General features: G+C 39.2%; 1 protein-coding gene across 3 annotated transcripts in view; it reads left to right on the top strand.

The window, feature by feature from the left end:
• Window positions 1-22,152, top strand: part of LOC147235246 (alpha-2-macroglobulin-like) — a 46,402-nt gene extending 24,250 nt beyond the window's left edge. For 2 of the 3 annotated variants that reach the window (XM_086141740.1, XM_086141731.1), the window contains exons 21-36: window positions 383-504; window positions 2,522-2,573; window positions 3,309-3,392; window positions 3,465-3,641; window positions 7,683-7,764; window positions 12,970-13,126; window positions 13,820-13,894; window positions 15,964-16,129; window positions 16,996-17,192; window positions 17,285-17,500; window positions 18,269-18,387; window positions 19,247-19,337; window positions 19,421-19,489; window positions 19,706-19,811; window positions 21,230-21,271; window positions 21,509-22,152. In XM_086141740.1, the coding sequence (XP_085997866.1) occupies window positions 383-504; window positions 2,522-2,573; window positions 3,309-3,392; window positions 3,465-3,641; window positions 7,683-7,764; window positions 12,970-13,126; window positions 13,820-13,894; window positions 15,964-16,129; window positions 16,996-17,192; window positions 17,285-17,500; window positions 18,269-18,387; window positions 19,247-19,337; window positions 19,421-19,489; window positions 19,706-19,811; window positions 21,230-21,271; window positions 21,509-21,531 (1,778 nt within the window). In that variant the 3' untranslated portion in view covers window positions 21,532-22,152. Of the gene's footprint in view, window positions 1-382; window positions 505-2,521; window positions 2,574-3,308; window positions 3,393-3,464; window positions 3,642-7,682; window positions 7,765-12,969; window positions 13,127-13,819; window positions 13,895-15,887; window positions 16,130-16,995; window positions 17,193-17,284; window positions 17,501-18,268; window positions 18,388-19,246; window positions 19,338-19,420; window positions 19,490-19,705; window positions 19,812-21,229; window positions 21,272-21,508 lie in introns of all 3 variants that reach the window. The other variant, XR_015104377.1, reaches the window with a different exon arrangement.
• The last annotated feature ends 366 nt before the right edge of the window (window positions 22,153-22,518 follow it).

The raw sequence follows: 22,518 nt of genomic DNA, 5'->3' as shown, positions 1-22,518 counted from the left end.
CTTAACTTCCCCCTTTAGAGGAATGCTGACAATCACTTGTACTAACAAGTCAGGTAGTATCTCTGATGAAACACTCCGAAACCTCTCCCTCTGGGGGTGATCTGCACTTGTCCTCTGTGAGGAGGATTGTGGGCTGAAAAAAGAGAGAGGGAGGGGGTGGGAGATAAAGCCGTACGGGGGAGAGCGAGAAGAATAAGGCAACAAATTGGGATTAATGACGGCGAATGAGATGGGAAAAGGGGGCGAGGAAGAGAAACGCCAGAAAGGAGGGGCGGACGAACGGGGGAGAATAACAAGTCGGTTCGAAAGCCCACGCCGAGCGGTTTTCCTTCTGTGTGCGAAAACGCAAATCGATGTCGCAACTGCGCGCTTGTGCAAACAGGCGAGGTGAAGCTGAAGGTCAGCGCCGAAGCCTTGAAGACCGACGAGTTGTGTGGCAACGAGGTGGCGGCGTTCCCCGACGTCGGTCAGATCGACACGGTGGTCCGAACCCTGCTTGTGGAGGTCAGATTCTGTCGCACGGAAATCGTCGCCGTTTTAAACCACCGACAAGAAATGTGAAATATACTACAGTATTTAAAGATTCTTTTCGCAATACAAAAAAGTTTAGATTTTGCTGATGACATTTTACATTTTCTCTGAAATGTAAGATCACTTAATGCAAAGATCAGATTCCCTTTTTCAAAAAATTCACATTGATAATGAGCCCTGGATTTGGCTCGATGTGAGTAAAACCGCTCTTAAAAAACACGACAAGAAATGTGAAACATACTATTTAAGGATTCTTTTCGCAATACAAAAAAAGCTAAGATTTTGCTGGTGACATTTTATATTTTCTCCACATGGTATGAGTGTTCACTTAATGCAAAGATCAGATTCGCTTTTTCAAAAAATTCACATTGATAATGATGCATCTTGTATTTGCAAGTGTATTTGCAGTCCCTATGTCCTCTATTGTAAGTTGCTTTGAATAAAAGCGTCTGCCAAATGTAATGTAATGTAATGTAATGTAATGAACCCTGGATTTGGCTCGATGTGAGTAAAACCGCTCTTAAAAAACACGACAAGAAATGTGAAACATACTATTTAAGGATTCTGTTCGCAATACAAAAAAAGTTTATATTTTGCTGATGACATTTTACATTTTCTCCAAATGGTATGAGTGTTCATTTAATGATAAGATTCAGATTCGCTTTTTCAAAAAATTCACATTGATAATGATCACTGGATTTGGCTCGATGTGAGTAAAACCGCTCCTAAAAAACAAGACAAGAAATGTGAATTTGGCTGGCTGTGAGTTAAACCGCTCTTAAAAAACACGACAAGAAATGTGAAACATACTATTTAAGGATTATGTTCACAATACAAAAAAAGTTTACATTTTGCTGATGACATTTTACATTCTCTCCGAATGCAAAGATCACTTAATGCAAAGATCAGATTCGCTTTTTCAAAAAATTCACATTGATGATGAACACTGGATTTGGCTCGATGTGAGTAAAACCGCTCTTAAAAAGGAAATGACCCCAGACTTGCTTTATTTTTTCTGAAATAAAATAACTTTTGAACAATGATCAAAAAATTGACGCCCATGTTGAACTAACCCAGGGGTCGGCAACCCCAAACACCCACAGAGCCATTTGGACCCGGTGTCCTCGGAAAAGAAAACACTGGGAGCCGCATTTACTTTTTAACGTCTAAAATAAAGGTACCACTGTATATATTGCTTTTTATTACCTTTACACTTTGTATAAACAAGTGTGTATTGTGTTGCTTCTGAAATTCACAAAGTATTACGGAGAAAATTAAATTTTACTTATGTAATGAACTCATTTCGAGCTTTGGGCTTTCAGAGCGTGTAGCGGAGCCTTGACCTGAATTTTAAAAATCAATCGGGAAAAAATCCTTGTGTCAGTAAACCAAAAAAATAAATATTTGCAAAATATCTTCATAAATATTTATTTTACCTGGTTTATTGGACTTCTGCTCCTGAACTTCTGCACACAGCATCTGCAAATTGGGACTTTCCCGGCTTCCGTGAGCGTGATGTTATTTAGTTTTATTTGATATTTCAAGATCACAATAATCTTCCAACTTAGAACTAAAAGTTAAAAAAGGAATTAACACAAATGAAATACCCTTCAATTAAATATTTATACTTTATTTTCCCAAGCCACTCGGAGCCGCAGTGTAAAGATGAAAGAGTCGCATGCCGAGAGTTGCCGACCCCTGAACTAACCTAAAGATTGATACAATATCATCAAAATCAGCCAGGCCTAACGGGGAAAATATAATATAAGCTGAATATTAACATGAATTAATATTAATATTAATTCAATAAATGCTACACTGCTTCACCAGTGAATCTATATTTTCACCATGGGATTGTATTAAATGTAACACCCTCTCATATAGTCCTTAGTTTTAAATCTCCGAATGCTTCCGTTGCTTCTCGATTTCACGAATTATACTTGTAAAAATCCTCGAAACGCTAAACTTCTGTCCGTCTTTTCCTCCTCAGCCTGAAGGAACACCTCAGTCCGTCAGTCACAACGCTCTGCTTTGTCCTTCAAGTGAGTACATCGCTTTCTTTTTCCATTTATCGCGAATCCGGGCACCAATTCTTCTCATTCTCGTTACAATCCGTGTTTTTTGACGCAAATCAAAAAAAAAACCTATCATTATATAATGACGTATCAATATTCCCGAGAGGGATCCGTGATTTGATTGGCGGTGAATGATAGGGAATTTTAACGCAGCATTTAATGCAGCATGATGTGATCATAGAATTTTATGGATTAAATGTATCTTCCCCGTCGGGCAGAAGACGTCTCAAAATGGCGATTGCTTTGATATTTTTCTCACTGGAACGTTCATAACAGCGTTTGAGAGTCGCGCAGGCTTTTCAACTCTTTAAAAAATATATACTGCTCAAAAAAATAAAGGGAACACTTGAACAACACAATGTAACTCCAAGTCAATCACACTTGTGTGAAATCCTAGTGTCCACTCAGGAAGCAACACAGATTCATTTTGACTTGTTTTAAGGACATTACATCAAAGTTGGATCAGCCTGGAGTTTGTTTTTACACTTTAATTTGGAGTGTGATTCCTAATCCAGACCTCCATGGGTTGATACAATTGATTTCCATTGATCATTTTTGTGTGATTTTGTTGTCAGCACATTCAACTGTGTAAAGAGCAAAGTATTTCATAAGAATATTTCATTCATTCAGATCTAGGATGTGTTTTTTAAGTGTTCCCTTTATTTTTTTGAGCAGTGTATATTATTGTTTCTGTGTCGTCAGATGGACCAGTGGAGAAGCATATCTCTCTTCTGATGCCTGAGATGTTTGTCCCCGGATCTGCTCGAGCCACCGTTTCCGTATTGGGTTCGTAACCTTAGTGTTCCCGCTCGATGGAAGTCCGACTGTTTCTCATTTCCCAGCTTCTTTCGTTTGCAGGTGACCTGATGGGCCGGGCGGTCCAGAACCTGGACAAACTTCTAGCCATGCCGTACGGCTGCGGAGAGCAAAACATGGTGCTCTTCGCTCCCAACATTTTCATTCTGAACTACCTGAAGAGCACCCAACAGCTCACCCCAGAGATCATGGAAAGAGCCACGCGCTTCCTGAAGAGCGGTGAGTTTTTTTTCCACCGGCTGCTGCGATTTTCATAACAAGAGTTTGTCTCTCAAATTAAAATTATTAAAAAAAAAATTATTTCTTTGCTGAATTATATCCAGCGTTGCATGAAGTCTCATGGGTTCTTCCTCTGAGCTGACATGTGACCTTAAGTACAAATCACTACTGAGATGAGTTACGTTAAGATAAGCTAAGCTAAGCTAAGCTAAGCTAAGCTAAGATATACTTTACTGATCCCAGTAGGGGAATTTCTTCTGTCACAGAAGTGCATCAATTACAGTATCAATCAATATGGGTATAAATAGAAATAGAGAAACAATTAAAAGATTGCAAAAGACAATTCCGGAAAATAAAAAGCAGTGAAAAACAATAAGGATTAAAATTGACAGTAGAATGAGGGGGAAAAAAAAAAAAAAGACAGCAAGGGTGAGAACAGAAAACCAAAACGACGGACAACAAGGATAAGAACAGAAACAGTGACAATAGCAATGACAAAAATAAACAGGATTTAAATGGAGCGAGACCGACAAAGATAAAGTTTGAATAAGTGAGGAATAATATTAAGGTATAATATTGTTATTCACGTTTACTCCTGCTAACTTAAACACAAGCCATTATTGTATCTTTACACCAGAACCATGTAACCATTAGTACTACTATTATTATTGATCGATTATTTGTGCTCCCAAACTGTTTGAGACAGAAGGATGCTCACATTGAGCTCAGATCTGTCCAGTTTCTGCCCAGTAAAGGGTAGTTTTTCCTCACCAAGTGCGTTTTGGGAATGTTGGGTTTCTGTCAATCATATTCAAGTGTGCTCCAGACTGCGGCAGTCTCATTCATCAAATGTGAAAAGCCCTAAATTCTTGCGAACGACTGAAATATTGGGGTGCGGGTAAATATAAAAAAAAAAATCCCTATCCCTAACAAGAAATCCCACTCTTGCACATTTCGCCTCATTTGCATTCAGAAAACCCCCCAATAGACGATATATGGAAGCAGCAATCCCATTACGAAGGCACAAATGGACTTTTTTCCTTTCCGAAATCATGGCAAAGAGGGCGAAGAAGAGCAATTTCACTGATACGGAGGTTGAGGTTCTTGTAGAGCCGTGGTTCTTCACCTTATTGGAGGTACTGAACCCCACCAGTTTCACCGAACCCCTCTTTATTGGAAAAATAAAATGGGATTTTGTCAAAGGCATAGGTATATGTTTTACCGGTGCACAAAGAACCAAACCTGTAAAACATGAATTTCACACAAAAACACAAACATAATCATGAATAGGAAGCAATAAGGAAGCAATAGTTATGCCGGTGCTTGACTAGGATTGCTCAACGTGGCATCGCAAATCATGCGAATCCATATTTTACCTATTGGTCCGACGGCTTTCTTTTTTTTTGCTCGACATAATTAGTATGAAGGAATTAAAATATTAAGAAAGAAACCACACGACGTACCATCACGACAGTCACAAGTTGACTGAGCGCAACCAAAATCCCGCGATCACCTGCAGCCAGTGATGGCCATGTCATCACAAATTATATGAATCGGGTGAATCGAGTTTTGACCTCCAACGAACCCGTGAGACCGACTCGCCGAAGATCGATCAGTGTCAGAAATAAAAAAAGAAATGAAATGACATAAAAGTAATTGCTCAAAAGCTTATCACAGCTCACAGATCTCCAGAGAGATGTTATAATAACCGTACGCAGGCCGGGCGACAACCTTTAACAGAGATAAATGTGGATCGCGGCTTATCGGTGCATCGATTGAACCGAATCCTTTCCCGTTCACGGAGCCGAATTCGTTGTGTAATGGCGCTTTTATTGCAGCGAGGTCGCAATCGATGGCTCCGATTATATTTGGGAATCTGATAATGTTGTGAAATCCTTGTTAAATACCGGCTTGTTGACGACGGCTGTTTGGGAACTTGATGTAAGTTGTGGCCAGAGAAATGATTGCATCCAACACTACCAGTATAATTCTGCTTTCTGTTGCGAAATGCTGTAAATGTCTTATTTTAACAGTCTTGATAATTAGCCATTAAAAATCTAATTCATCAGAGGAAACAAAGGGAATGTGTGAGGCTTAAGTTGACTGCTTTCTATTTGTACTTTCATTGTCCGACCACTAGGTTTTGCGCGTACGTCTACGCACGTTCCTAGAAAACACAAGAAGGATTCATCACGATTTGATGAATCCTGTACTTTGCGTTAAAATATTCCTGCACACATTTCTGTGCGAACGTACAGTTGATAAATGAGGCGCCAACTCTACACGCAAAGGGTCATGAGACGACTATTATCGCCATAAACATGACATCTGACTTGATTTAGAGCGTTAATCATCCATTTTTCCCTCATGGCCTGTTCACTGTGGCAAAATGAACTCTTAGCATTGCAAAGTGCTGCACTTCCAAGCCTATGATCCATTTTAAGTGTAGTTTTTACATTTTTAGAGACTGAATTCTGAAAAGTCTCGTGTTTATTACTGGGGTTTTCCCTGTTGTTGTCTTCTCATGGCTTTTCCCGTGCCAGTTTATCGCTTCTCTTTCTTTAACCTTTGTTATTATATGACATTTTGAGGGACTGTAACAGGTTCCTGGAAATATTCTGAGGAAAATGGTCACCAGGGATGATGACTTATCACGCTTCAAGAGCGGAGTTTTTACTTCTATCCTCCTAAGGGAAGCCTGACAGGGTTTTTTATTCACTTCGTGTTTACCTTGAATGACAGGTTAGCGCAGTCTTCCCTTATGTGGTGTTGGGCAACTGGGACAGGGGTTTAATCAAGTGGGATTTTTTTTTTCCCCCTTTCTTTTTATTTTGAATAAATGCATTAAATCCTCACAGTGACCTGGTTTGAAGTGAAAAAAGAGGAGGGGAAAAGTGCTGCCAAACCAAAGCATTGTGTTTCAAACCAGTTAGCTGGCTTCACTATTTTGTTCTCAGTAGTGCACGAGACGCCTGTGTAGAACTTTGCTCATTCTGGATCTTTTATGCTTAAACTGCTGGTTAGAAAGAAAACACGGTTATTAATTTATTCATCAATAATCATTAAAAATACTGAGCAACATCTCTAGCAAAATGGCTCTGTGTCCCAACTCTTTTCAAGCTCGCTGTTATATTAATAATGATAATAATAATAATGTCATAATTAATCAACGTAATACAGTATTTGTAATTAATAACGATTTCATTATTAATAAAATAATCAATAAAGTTGAATGCAAATCTGAAAGCTGCCTTGGGTTGAATGCCAATAAAATACATAAATATTTCTCTTCGGATAGCAATTCAATATAGGAGTCAATAGCAATAATTTGCTGTTGAACAGTAAATCTGTGTGTGTTTGTGTGTGTGTGTGTGTGTGTGTGTGTGTGTGTGTGTGTGTGTGTGTGTGTGTGTGTGTATGCAAAGACCGAGCTTTCAACATCTAAGGTGCGGAAACAGGAGATCCAGTTAAAGATTCTGGCTGTAGATGGTCGGCCATGAACCACTAATTGGAAAAAAAAAAAAAAAAAAAATACAAATAAAGGGAAATTATTATATCTAATAATTTTAATTATATGTTATATATATAAATTCTTAGTTGTTATGAAGTTGGTTATAAAGATGTTGGGGGAATGGGCTAAAAACTCGGCTGCCGTACATTGCTAGCTAAGCGAAAGCTAACTTAACGTCATAGCATCCAACTTTTCGACGTGACATCCAATATAAATATAAATAAATATAAATATAAATAAATATAATATATAAATATAATAAAGTCCAATATTAGTAAAGGAACATTCACTTAAGAAATCAACAAATGAAGCCATTAAAGTGAGATTAATCTGAATACCTTGGATTTGTGAGATATGTCAGTCAAATTGAATACATCTTAGCAGGCCGTTTGACCCTCCCGGAAAGGTTAGTATCATATATTGTAATTTAGTGTCATACGAATACTGAAAATGAATGACCTTGTATTTATTAAATTAAGAGCATTTCTTCTAAATCTGAAGGTCTCTTTCCTGTATGTTTTGTGTCGCAGGATATCAGAGAGAACTGAACTACAAGCACCAAGATGGTTCCTACAGTGCCTTCGGGCAGGCGGACAAAATTGGAAACACTTGGTCAGTAAAAACCTTTTTTGAATTTAAGGGCTGGATTGTGATCTCTTAACAACTAAACTGTTTACTAACAAAATACATTTCCTAAAAAATGCATCCCTAGACGGTTGGTCAAAACTTGCCGCGGACATTTTCAGTCCAGTTCCGTTATGGATATCATATTGCGAAGGCAAATATAATATATACAAGTGTCGAAAATTGAATGGCTAATTTTTAGCACTAAGGCCATTTTCATTGTTTAATATTGTTTGTGATAATTATTGTTATATTGTTTTAATATCGGTTTTCAATCCAATGGTAGTGATTTCATTCCTTCATTGTTTTAAATGGATTAAAATTATAAATAAAGAAAATGGTGAGAACTACAAAGGTGCATGTAACAACTAAAAAAGATGATTATGAAATCAAAGATAAACATCGAGATAAGCTTTAGCGAGGGGGGACAGGAAAGGTAAATAGCAATCAGACTGTCAGGAACAATTGTAAAATAAGTCAAAACATGTCAAAATTGATGTAGCAAATGCCACAGTTAACTTCTTTTCCTTTGGGCTTTTCCCTTTAGGGGTCGCTGCAGCAAATAGACCTTCTCCATCTAATATATTATCTAATATTCTAATATTCTCTGTATCCTCCTCTCCCACACCAACTAACTTCAGATCCTCTCCGTCCTATAATGTTGTTATGTGGCTCATCAACTTTATCCCTCTATAGTTACCAAAATTCTGCTCCCCCCCCCCCCGTTCTTAAAAATGGGTACCATCACGCTTCTTCTCGATTCTTCTGGCATCTTCTCACTCTCTAAGATCCTGTTGAATAATCCCACCAGAAACTCTTCCGCTGCCTCTCCTAGACATTTTCATACCTCCACAGGTACATCATCAGGACCCACTGCCTTTCCACTCTTCATCCTCCTCAATGTCTTCCTCACTTCACTTTTCTAATCCCTGCTACTTTGTGGTCTACAATTGTCACCTCTTCTCCCTTCCTCATTTATCAGCTCTTCAAGGTACTCTTTCTATCTTCCCATCACTCTTCTAGCATCTGTCAATACATTTCCCTCTCCATCCTTAATCACCCGCACCTGTTGTGCATCCTTTCCATCTCAGTCTCACTTATTTGCGAACCAGTAAAAATCATCCTCTCCTTCCTTACTGTCCAATCAAGCATACAAGTCATCGTGCGCCCTCTGTCCAGCCTTTGCTACCTCTATCTTTACCTTATGTTATATCTCCCAGTACTCCTTTCTGTTCTCTTCAGTCCTCTCAGTGTCCCAATTCTTCTTTGCTAACCACTCTCTCTGTTTATACTCCTGCACTTCCTCCTTCTACCCCCAAGTCTCCTTATTTACGTTCCTTCCAGACGACACACCAAGTACTCTCCTACTTGTCTCCCTGTGTCACATTAGTTGTAGTTGTCCAGTCATCTGGAAGCTCCCCCTGACCACCTAGGGCCTTTCTCAACTCCTCCCTTTTCAGCTTCCACCACTTTGTCCTCTGTTCTGCCTTTGTCCTCTTGAGCTTCCTTGTCACCAGAGTCATCCTACAAACCAGCATTCTATGCTGTCTGGCTACACTCTCACCTACTTTGCAGTCACTGATCTCTTTCAGGTTACCTTGTCTATACATGATGTAGTCTACCTGAGTGCTCCTACCTCCGCTCTTATAAGTTACTCTATGTTCCTGTCCATTGACGTCTGCACCAATTTCCACTCTGTCATCTCTGGGGAGTTTCTGCATCACTTTATCTAACTCATTCCAGAACTTTTCCTTCTCCTCTAACAACATTGACCATAACACCTTCTTTTGACCTCCAGAACATTCCCAACAAACTCCCCCTCCCAGATACCTGCTACTCCATTTCTCTTCTTGTCTGTACCATGATAGTACAACTTCAAACCTGCTCCTTAGCTCTTAGCCTTACTACCTTTCCACCTGGTCTATTGGACACACAATATATCCACCTTCCTTCTCTGGATCATGTCAACCAACTACCTTTTCCTGTCAGACTCCTGCCTTTCCAACAGGCCTTCTACCCTGTGGGTTATCGGCACCAGTGTTGGTCGTTGTTAACCCTGGCCGGTATGAGATTCTTCGGTTTGATTCGCATATTAGGTTTTGGCACAAGTTTTACGCCGGCTGCCTGTCCTGACGCAACCCTTTGCATTTATCCGGGCTCGGGACCGGCTCAGAAAGACACTGGCTTGTGTCCCCTGAGGCTACACTGAAGTGAGATTTAAATGTGGAAAGACTCACAAACACAAGTAATGTTTCAAATACATGAATATTGTATTAACTGAGAAAAATCCAATTGTTTTGATTCCTCATTTTTTAATGCGCATCTTCAATGTATTCATGAAAACATTTGGAGGGGATGCTGACGATTGTGACAGTAAATAAATAGACAGTTGGGGGGGAAGTTAATGCTTGAGATAGATTTATCCGTGTACAATTGTAAATACACTGAGAATAATTAAGATGAGTTTTGGTCCAAGGTTATCCAGTTTACCAGTTGTGTAATATAGATGCATCAAGACTAAAAACTGAGGAAAGTCTTGTGAATATTTGGTTGTGTAAATATTTCTCTGATGTTCCACTCAATTTCATTATTCGAACAAATGTGTCTTTTACCTAGTAATAGCATTCAGCCAATTGATATCTTGAATGAGATTTTTCAGGTAAATTTTAGTAATATTTGTATTATTATGAGTTTGGTAACAAAAATATTCTCTGCATATTCAGAAAGGAATTTATTTGCTTCTCACCAGTTTGATTTGTGCCTAAAAATGAAAATCCTTGGAGAAGATTTGAGGAAACAGTTGAAGAAACGAAAGTATGTGTGTGTGTGTGCGTGTGTGTGTGTGGCTATGGCACCCAGATGCAAACTCCCATCATTCATACAACACATTTCTATTTGTATGTTCTTTCACCAATATCCTTCGACATTCATAAATGAATACGAAAATAGATGATTTAGCACACGATATGCGGCAGTTGCATCAGTGGTCCTGGAACATTTGTGTAAAGTGTTTTACAGCTTGTGGTTAAACTGAATATTTCCAGCTTAGCTTAAAACCTCACACTTAATTTAACGGAAGAATAAAAATGTCATGCAGACACAGTGGGGGGAAGGCACACGCAGTTTGTCCGCCTGCTATTTGGCACCGGCATGCATCCTAATAATTTACTTTATGAGCAACCTGCCAGAAAATATTAATATTTGCTCTTAATGGGCTTACAGCGCAGTGCCTGGGGGGATTCAGCAAGCCCTCTGCTGTTTTGTAAAGGAAGCTGGGCAGTTTGGCGATTAGCGATTGTGTGTATCTGTGTGTGTGTGGGGGTGTTTTTTCGTGGTTAATTGAAATCAAAGCTCCCGAGTGTCCAATTCCATTAAAATTCCTTCATACAAATTGAAAGAATTGTTCAAATCGCCGTCGCTCGATGAACTTTTAAAAATGAGGGACTTTGAAAACAAGTGTTGGCCAGAGCTCGCTGTTCTCCACTTTTTAATTGAATGTCATGTTATATTTACGTTTGCTTGATCGCAATATTAACATGCTCGATTTAGCAAAAAAAAAAAAATGAATTCCTGGTTTCATGTCCCATAATGATCCGCTTTCTTCAATGTTTTTTTTTTCACTTGCAAATGATGGTTTTCTACCTACTTATTCTACATTTGTTAGATTGGAATCTAAGCTGTATTTCTGTTCACACTTTTTGTTAGTTTTTTGGCTTTTATTTCATTGAAGTATTTAGACGTGTAACAATTTTGTGGTTCATTATTAACTTTTTACAGAATATTTATTAACACTTTTCAAACACTTAATATTCCTTTTCAAAAGCATTTCTGCTCAGTAGTAAATACTTTGATGAAGTAAAAGCCTGAACACAATCTGTTCAGAGTTTTTATGCTTTGAAAATGTTCAGTCTGCAAGGTTTGGGACTTACTAATAGTCAATTTGTCAAAAATGCTGTCTGAGGCATTCTGAGGCTCTATTTGTTTGTGGCTGTTTTTTGTTTTAACGGTTCTATAATATTACACCAGTTTCTGGCTTTTTTTTTTTTTTTTTTTAAGATCTCATTTATTTCTCTATTAATTCTTTTTTTTTTCTTGTGAAGACAAAAAAATACATTTAAATAATCAAGTCCTTCATGTCCCCCAAAAAGTCAGATTTTCTCAAAAAAATTTGGTATAATTCAAGATTTTCTGTTTGTATAAAATGCTGGAATGTCTTGCTTAGAGGAAAAAAAAAAAAACAGTATTTATGCAAGATGAGAAGTTAAGTTCAGTAGAAACTGATTGGACGAGTATGCGGCATTTAGATAAATAGTTTCACATATATTTTCCTGAATTTAAACCTAAGTTATGAAGATCATTAGGAAAAATGGAGGGCATGCGTCAACAAACACCATGTTACATCAGACAGGAAACATGCTTAAGTCTTAAAATCAGCGCAGAAGGTCAATTTTTTTTACAGCTGAGTAAAAACATCAGCACGATACGTGGGTTTTATCCGCGATGAAACCACATAACTGTTGAGAATGGAGACAATCTCTCTTCTAGCCGAGGACCCAAACCAGTTTTTGCACAATCTGGTCTTTTAAAAGGCAAGGCGAGCGTGTTGCGCGGCGGCTGCAGAAACCTGCAGTGTTAGTAACTCAGACCCTTTGTTTGGCTCACAAGTAGTTAGCCGGCTAGCGCTTCTACCTCACGGCATAAGTTTGCACGTTCCCCACGAACACGCAGTTCATCGGAGATCTTAAATCGCTCAGACGAGTGAAGGTTATGCTATAAGATACGGCCAAAAACTTAAGTGACATCCCTTTGTTAATCCACTGGGTTCAATACGACGTCTGTTTTGACGGGTCTGCGCTCTAATTCACCCCAAAGCTGTTCTATCGGGTTGATAAGTGGCCAGAACTGGTTGATAGCGACCCATTCTCTCACAAATGTTTGTAAAAACAGTCTGCACACCTTGGTGCCGTGGCCACGGAAGTGATCGGAACGCCTGATTCCGATTATTTGGATTGCCGAGCGAATACTTTTGTCCACATATCGCACGTCTCTATTTGTGTCCCTGTGATTGATCGGTCTATCCGGGTCGAACCCCTCCCAGTTGCCCGGCAACAGTGAGCATAGATAATAAATGAATAGAAAGCGCGCTCTTTAGAGTTTTCCCCAAAGTGAGTTTGTGTGTTGGCGCTCTCCCAGGCTGACCTCCTTCGTGATGAAGTCTTTCGGCGGGGCGAGGCCGTACATCTATGTCGACGAACAGCACATCACCGGCGCCAGAGAGTGGCTGCTCAAAAGAACGGGTTCCGACGGCTGCGTCGCCTCTGTCGGCAAACTCCTCCACAACGGCATGAAGGTAAGATTGGATTCCGGAGCGTCCCGTTCGTGCACCTGGTCGGCGGTTTCACGTAGTTGGAGGAAATTGTTCCTTCGGATGCAAAAAACCAGCAGGGATGTCCAGAGCGGATATCACCTGAAGATAAAAACACCTCTTCTTTTTAATGCTAATGATCAATTCATGGATTTAAGTTTCATTTTTTTTTTTTATTTGTGTATAGTATTTATATATTATATAAGAATAAGAAGAACTTTATTTATCCCGAAGGAAATTGTTGTGCCAGAGTTTCAAGTAAAACATAACGATAAAAAATAATAGTAGGAAGGAGGGAGAATAAGAAATACAAATAAAACTATAAAGTGTCAAAGTGTTTTAAGGTCTTAAAAAGTACAAAGATTTGAAGATTCCCTTTGGCTGAAGGAAGAGGAATTAAAAAGTCTGATAGCCTCATATATACGGTATATATTAAATTCCCCTGGTTTATATACTTATATTTAGATTATATATAGATTTGTGTTTTAATTCATTTTTCCTTTTTTTTTTTTCATTCTCCATAGTCCTACAGCTCAATGACCTCTGTTATATTACTCCGATGAAATTTTTTAGTTTGATTTTAATCTGTTATTTATCGAAGGTTGAATAACTATTAATATGCACCAGATCTGAGAATAAAAAAATGTGTATCTTCCCACGTGTGTTTTCCGCACTCAGGGAGGCGTGAACGACGACGTATCTCTGACCGCCTACGTCACCGCCGCCATGCTGGAGCTGGACGGCAACGCCTCGGTGAGTGTGACGTCACGGCTTCTCGGACAGAAGTTTGCACCGAGGTGTCTGATGTGACGGATAAATGAATCTGATTATTTAGATCAGGGGTCTCAGACTCGCCAAGGGCCAATTGTGGCTCTCGGAACAAATCTAGAAATCAGATCTTTGATTTCTTTGCGTGTTTTTTCCTCACATGCATCTGGGGGTTTTATGCAGTCGGATTCAAAAAAAAAAAAAAAAAAAAAAAAAAAGGCGAGGAAAAAAATGAAAAAGTAACTTTGCAATGTATATTTTGCTTCAAAATTTGAAAAGAAAATGATCTTTTGATGAAAAAACCTCCAGTGAAAATGATCTCTTCTTTTCTTATTTCTATAAACCCCCCCCCCCCAAAAATGGCAAAATTAAAAAGATTGATTAAGATAAGATAAGAACAACTTTATTTATCCCGAAGGAAATTGTTGTGCCAGAGTTTCAAGCAAAACATAACAATAATAGATAATAGTAGGAAGGAGGGAGAATAAGAAATACAATAAAATATAAAGTGTTAAAGCTATCAAGTGTTTGAAGTTCTTAAAAAAGTACAAACATTTGAATATTCCCTTCGGCTGAAGGAAGAGTAAAAATATATTATATAAATATATATAATATATAAAAATATATTAAATAACCATAAGAGCCTTGTAAGTATTATACCTCCTCTTATACATGTTTACGATCCATTTTCTAATAAATTGTAGTGGATAATTTTCCCACAGTGACAAGATTTTCTCTTTTAACTCAACAATATTTTTAAGGTGTCATTTCATCAATTGCCTTTTAATATTCATTTTTAATATTAATTCATCATGTATTTTTTAGAGGATCGGTTCATTACATATAAAGGAATTTATAATTGATCTGTTTACTTCCTTTACACTAAAACAAAGGAAACATTTGGACTTAATGTTACTTCTAGGTCATGATTTTACCGGTCCGGCCCTCTTGACATCATATTAAAATGAGTGTGATACCCCTGATTTAGAGGCTTTGCTGAATTAATCATGAATTAATCATAATTAATTATCAATATGTGACAAGAGTTTGTTTGATGATTGAACCAGTGCGCACCAGCTTAAGCTTCTAAATCAAGCATTTGTGCGTTTGTGTTTCCTCGTCATGATTGTTTTACTTCCCGTCCGTCCTCGTGTGCTGGATTCGTCTTTCCGGACTGCAGTTTATATAATTCTCCCCGGACGAATCCATCTGCGCCGCCTCTTGATAGCCTTGACCTTCTACCAGAGAAGAAAGTCCGCGGCGATCCGTCTCGCCAGTGGATTGGTTGATTTTATCCGACTTGGACGTTTTGTTTCTGAATTAGAATCCCGACACGAAAACAACAGCTTTGTTAAGTCTCTTAAATTCAACTTTCCCTTCGATCGGCGTCGTCTCATCTGCCCCGTCCTGCATGTTTCATCGGTATAATCTTTCCCCGAAATTTAAAACGCGCTTCATTTTCTCAACACGTTTTTTTTTTTTTTTTTTCTGCATGCAACTGATTTATCAGAATTAGCACTTTTAACACCCAGCCCTTGTTATAACTCGTTTAAAATGCTTGAATGCATTTAAGATGCGACGAAAAGCAAACAGAGATGTATATACTGTGTATTTTTTAACATTTATACTTGACTTGTACTGACGACCTTGCATATTCTGGACAACCCTTATTGGTTTGCAACGCCAGTCCCTGCAGTGTTATTACAAAAAAACATGGGATGCAAAGGGAGAAAAAGGACAGTACCTTGCTTTTGCCTTTTTTTTTTTTTTTTTTAATAAGTCACAATAAATACTGCAGGCTATAAAGAACACTGGTTCGGGAATCCCATGCTTTGAAGTTTAGAGGATCTTTAACGCTCCATAAATAATGTAGGAAGCGAACAGAAAAATTCTACCGCAGAGACCAGAGCTGCGATTCAGGAGGGGAACTCGGTGTCGCATGTGATTTTTTTTTCTACTCTCAAATTTCTTTTTGAAGACACAGCGCGTAGTGACGAGGCAGGGGAGCTGCCGGGTCGTGTCCTTCACGTTTCTCCTTGCGCGTATCGCCGCAGCGTCCCCACATACAGCGAAATCTGGCCTGCCTGAGGAACGCGCTGGAAGCCCAGCTGGACAACCTTTACACCACCGCCCTGCTGGCCTACACCTTCACCCTGGCGGGAGACCGAGAGATGAGGCTCAAACTCTTCACCTACCTGGATCAGAAGTCAAACACTCAGGGTACGACTCCCGACATTCTATAGCGCCACCAAAATAAAAATTGTGAGGGGTCCTTTCTATGCGGAGTTCTCCCTGTACCTCCAGGTTCTTCGGTTGTTCCCCAAAGTCCAAACGTTGGTTAATTGGAGATCGGAAAGACTTGTGATTGTTTGTTTGTTTGTTTAGAAGTTTATTAGGACAGTGTACAAATACATTAAGCACAGAGGCAGAGATGTTTGCACCAGATTATAGCTCATAGCTAATTTCCATCTGTAGTCCTGGACAATACAAATATAAAACTGTATAAAATAGACAATATATATAAAATATACAGATAGGTGATAAAATAACTATACAATATATAAACAGGCAATAAAATATGTATTTTGTGAGTTGAAAGATGAGATGAGATGAGAACAACTTTATTAATCCCGAAGGAAATTGTTGTGCCAGAGTTTCAAGTAAAAAACATAACAGTAATAGATGATAGTAGATAGGAGGAAGAATAAGAAATATAATGAAATATGAATTGTGCTATTGTTGTGATATTGGTCATCTGGGGGCCATGTTACCCTTCTGGGTAACATCTGATAGCAAAATACCCCTCTGGCATTGTTGGCGTGAGCATGTTTGGCGCTCCAGAATCCAATTTTTAACGTCCTGTGTAAAGGTGTGAAAATCAGTCATGTTCTTAAGATTGTCTGGATGAATGACTGAATGAGTGAATCGCCTTGTGACCGACCGGCGACTGGCGATCGACCGGTTCCTTTTTGAGACGCTAAAAGAAAGGCAATTATTGGAATTCCCAAGACGATGTAAAGTATGATCCAAAAAAGGGACGTCGGCGATGACGTTGAGACGAAAGCGGTCCATGTTTTGACCCGCAGAAGGCACCCGTCATTGGGAAAGAGCTGGAGCCTCCAGAAAAGGCCTGGACTCTCTGGAGGTGGAGATGACCTCCTATGTGCTGCTGGCGCTGCTCTCCGGCCCCGCTCTGCCCGGCTTCGACCTGGACTACGCCTCCGGCATCGTGCGTTGGCTGACCCAGCAGCAGAACCCGCACGGGGGTTTCTCCTCCACCCAGGTAGTCGGAGACGCCGACCGCAGGGCGTTTTTTTCTTTTTTTTTTCTTTTTTTTTCTCTTAACCCGACTCTTAACTGATCTCTGCCTCCCAGGACACGGTAGTGGCTCTGCAGGCGCTGGCTAAATATGGCGCCAGCACCTACAGCGAGGAGGGCGTTACTACGGTGACCGTTACGTCGTCGGGAGGCCTGAAGAAAGAGTTTGCAGTGGAGCAGAGCAACCGGCTGCTCTACCAGGAGGAGAAACTGAGGGAAGTCCCGGGAGAATACACCATCAGGGCTGAAGGACAGAGCTGCGTCTTAGCACAGGTACCATGGATAACTCAAACATCAAGACGCTTTGGATGTGTGTGTGTGTTTGTGTGTGTTTATATATATGTTTGCATGTGTGTCTGTATATTTATATATTAATGTATATTTATAATATATGTATATATGCAAATTTAGCTATGTTTGTATGTATACATACACACTATGTACATACACGTCCGTATATGTGTGTGTGTACATATATATATATGTATGTGTGTGTGTGTGTGTGTGTACATATATGTATACACACACGAAATACAACAATTTCCTTCAATTTTCCTTTGGGATAAATAAAGTTTTTCTTCTTATATATACACACAACATATATGTATATATATGCAACCACACATATATATGTGTACACATATGTGTATGTATATATGGGTATACATATATGTAAATAAATACACACATATATATATATATTCATATGTAAATATGAATATATATGTATCTATATATATACATACATATATATATTCACATACATACATAGATACATACATATACACACACATACATATATATATGTGCATTTATATATATATATATATACATGTGTGTATATATATATATTTATACACACACACATATATATATATATATATATATATATGTATATACTGTATGTCGTATTAGATTTTACAGAATCAAATTATGTTGTTTGGGATCCATGCAGTCCACCGCTCATCTGCAGTGGCTCACTGTGTATGTTTGTGTGTGTGGTTGTGTGTGTGTGTGTGTGTGTGTGTGTGTGTGTCACAGATCTCCATGCATTACAATATCCCACCTCCTCCCGACTTCTCAGCCTTCAATATCTCCACCCATACCATGGCCAAGTGCAACAGCAGCAGTCCGCAGCTCATCCTCTTTGTGCAAGTCAGGTACTGGGCGCACATGCCATGACAGAATCTTAAATGGTTAATTGTAGTGTCACAAAGTGGTATACAAAACAGACGGGGGTGGGGTGGGTGTACGTCAGCCGGCAAAAGCGGTTGGAAAAGGAAAATACCGAACGTGATGCAACAGAAACAATAAAACTGCAAAAGCTTAAAAGCGCTAAGTGGGGAAAAAGACGAAGCCTCCGAATCCACAGCGGAGATTGAAAAAGTTGCTTCATGCCTCGCCGGGTTTTGGCAGAGTTTTCCGAAAAATGGGCGCATGTTTATGAAAGCAAGGCGCAAATAAAATATGATGATAATATTTTTATCAAAGAGAAATCCCCTTATTGTTTCAGAAATGAATGAATCGGATGACCAGACCGTTATAAACTGTTCTATTCCTATTCTACAATCATTTTCTATTACGGGAATCTTTTTGAGATACACAGCGTTGGATTTGTATTATTGTTATTATTAATTCAATTCAAAAAAACATTGTCGTCTGGGGCCAATTACAATTCTGATCATTATTTTATGTATTTTAGTTTAAGAAAAACAGGAGTGAAGCAAGCCCTTTAAATATACATACATAAATGTATACATATATATATACACTTATACATATATGCATTATGTATGTATGTATGTGTATGCATATAAATCTGTGTATATATGTGTGTGAGAGTATAAAATTTGTATGCACGTATTTGTATTTATGTATGTATATATGCCAAAAATGGGTTTTTAGATTTATTTTCCATGTTGACCATAAGTATCTGGAATTGAAAATTCGTCCAAGATCATCTTGCAGTCTCTGTTAGGCAAATGTGTGTGTGTGTGTGTTGTTGTTGCGTGTCCACAGGTACCAGGGCCAAAGAGATGAAACCAACATGGTCATCATCAACATCAAACTCCTGTCTGGTCACGTGATGCAGGAGCGCTCCCTCAGTCTGGTGAGCCGCCTGGGCCGGGATTCAAGGGTTCAGACGCGAAAGCCGCGTTTTTAACCTTTTTCCTCCCTTTTATTGCCCCACAGCTGAGGAACGACCACACCGTCAAGCGCGTGGACGTGGATGAGGGATTCGTCAACATCTACTTGGACGGGGTCGGTTGCTCAAATAACCATCATGATGTTTTTAAAACACATTCATGATCGGAATTTGGATACGACAATTTCACCCACGGAGCGTATTATAATCGATCTTTCAAGTTCGCAGCCCCATGAATTTAATTTTATTCCTCAAAATTAGTGTCTACTTGCAGGATTTCATGAGTAGGACAACGTTTTTGCCTCTGTGAAGTAACGCTTGTGTCAATGCAGCTGAAGAAGAGCGAAACGGTGATCTACGGTGTGACTCTGGAGCAGGAGGTCTCCGTCAGGAACCTGAAACCCGCCGTGGTCAAAGTCTATGATTACTACCAGACCAGTAAGAGCTTCCTTCGCCCTTTACTTCCCGAACGGTGGATGTTCGATCCGGAGCGGATCAAGGAAACCAAAAGAGATGTTGTTCCGATCCGCCCTTAGACCGTTAAGACAAATAGTGTATGGTTTCTAGCTTCCTCTCTTCAGGTATATTTCACCAACGTCTGTATATCCCTTCCGTTGTCGTGCCAATCCAGCTAGCTGTCCGGTTTGATGTATTAAAATCACATTTTATTTATATCACGGCGAATGACAACCCAGCTGCCGCCTGTTTTGTAAAGCGTGTCTGGACCAGGCCCTTTAAAATGATCTACAGAAACCCAACGTTCCCCTATTAGCAAGCGCTCGGCGACAGATCTTCGGACAGATCTTCAGACAGATCTGCGTCCAATGTCGCCGGCCCGCTGTCTCGACCGGCCGGGTCGAAAAGAAGAGTTGGAAAATAGAGGATACGTGGAGAGAGAAAGCAAGAGTGTGAGAGAGGGTTGAGGGTTGGGAGGGACAGATCGGGTAAAAGTTGCATGCTAATGGCTAAAATGATACAATAATAGCTTTAATATTCGCAAGGTTGATAAAAATGGTGGACACTTTAGTAGATCAAGCTATGGTCCGTCAAACCCCGTCAAAATAAGAGAGCCCAGGGACTCGGGAGAAGAAGATGCGATCATGCATCGATGAAGGGACGTGAGCGCAGACAGGATGGAAAGGTGGCAGGAATGAAAGATGTGCATGATGAGATATCCATAAGTAAAGAAGGCCTATGGCAGCACGCCTCACGGCGAAGCCCCAAGTTTAAGCTTTCTCAAAAAGTTATGTTCTAAACCTGTAATTGATGTCCCTTCCCCTGCTGGAGATTTGAAGACGGTCCGACAGAGGAGGAGCTCGGTAACCTAAAGCGCCGCCTCTCGTTCTGTTTTGAGGAGACACCAGGGACCGAATGTAGCCCTCTGTCTGAGCAGCACAAGCATTGGATAAAGTTGTTACAAGACCAGGGTTTAAAAGATAAACAGCATGCGGTTCCTGTCCGATCGCTTCTGATGGCGACCGCTGGATGGAAACGCCATTTAGATGCTGAACAAGTTGAGGAGGGCGCTGTGGTCTGGGATTGCTATTAAAATCCCGGCGGACTGTAAAGTATCTGTCAGTTTAGCACGAATTACAGTGCAAATCAAATGAAGTGGGTTTTAATAAATGTCTAATTTTGGCCCATTTTAGATGTTTTATATGGATATGGCAAAGGGTTCGATTTTTGACGCGTCTTAATCTTTGGCCGGGAGACGTGTAAAGATTTAGGAACTTATTGCACTTCATGATACGAGAACGAGATGGCAAAATTTTAACTCATATACTCATGTTTAATGCTAATCTCTTATATTTGCGGTGTCTCTTTGATTTAAAGTGTGTGTTTTGTTGTCGTTGCAGGTGACGAGGCCATGACTGAGTACACCTCCCCCTGTGCGGAGGGTACGTGAAAACTCCTGGCTTGCATTAACCACAAGTACTGCATTACTAAAAACAATCAAGAAAATACACTTAAGTTAATAAACAAAGAAAAGTACGAATCCTGGATTTCCCCTCTGTGGGACTTATAAAGAATAATCATATCTAATCTGACATGAATTAAAATTATTTATGGTATTAAGGGTTGGATCAATTGATTAAAATCGTTGGTTTTATAATTTTTTTTTTTTTTTTTTCCAGGTGACAGCTTCAACGAGCTGTAAATAAATAATGGGATGACGTTCCAACCCAGGAGAATAAAAGAAAAAAAAAAAAAACATCTAGTTGTTGGTTTTTGGGTTTTCCTTGTTTTTTGTAACTTTCTATCCTGGTATTACTTTTTCACTGATTTATAATGTGACCGACATTTTGTGTAATACTACTTCCTGTTTTTTTCATGTTTTTTTTTTTTCCACCATTGGGCATCCTCAACACTGGAACCCCTTTCTCTTCCTTCTTTAACTCACATAAGTTTTTAGAAAACCAGATGACAATTGGTTTTATTTTTTTTTTTAATAGATTTGACAAAATCCATATTGTTCATACATGAAAGTGACACATGAGACATACAAGGGTACCGATAACAATATGGTCAGAGTAATGACTGTGTGTGTGTGTTTGTGAGTGTGTGTGCACGTGTCTGTGAGTGAAAGAGCATCTATTTTCGAGAAAAGACAGTATCGTGAGTGCGCGGCAGACTACTGTGTGTGTGTGTGTGTGTGTGTGTGTGTGTGTGTTTGTTACCAGTTTAAAGAAAGGTAGATTGGTACATCACTACCGTACAATTTGAAATGTAACACTGAATGAAAATAAACTTTTTTTCAAATGACAAAAACAAGTAAAAATTGTACTTTTCTTACAATACTGTCTCTTTTCAATATTTTTTTTCATTCAGGCATTCTCTTTACAGAATATTTAGTTGTTTTTTTTTTTTTTTTTTTGCTTTTTATATATGGATAGATAACAACTATATTTATAACAGCCTTGCCAGTGTCGAAGTTTGGTTTGCACATTTTAACTGTGCAGAGAATAAAAGGCAAGGGAGACATAATATATTAAGGTCTTTAGTTTTTTTTTTTTCTCTTTTTGTTTTCCCTCTAACTTTAAATCTGTCACTATCTCAGGCACCACGACTATAAATTATTACTTTACCGACACATGAAACCAGCAATAGTTTCTGCTCCTTTCGACATCTGTTCACGACAAAGGAG

This window comes from Fistularia commersonii, chromosome 3 (genome assembly GCF_037954325.1).
Source record: "Fistularia commersonii isolate RoL2024-O1a breed Wild chromosome 3, RoL_Fcom_v1.0, whole genome shotgun sequence".
Classification (NCBI taxonomy): Eukaryota; Metazoa; Chordata; class Actinopteri; order Syngnathiformes; family Fistulariidae; genus Fistularia; species Fistularia commersonii.
Note: the sequence above shows the minus strand (reverse complement) of the source record. Positions and strands in the feature narration are given on the sequence as shown.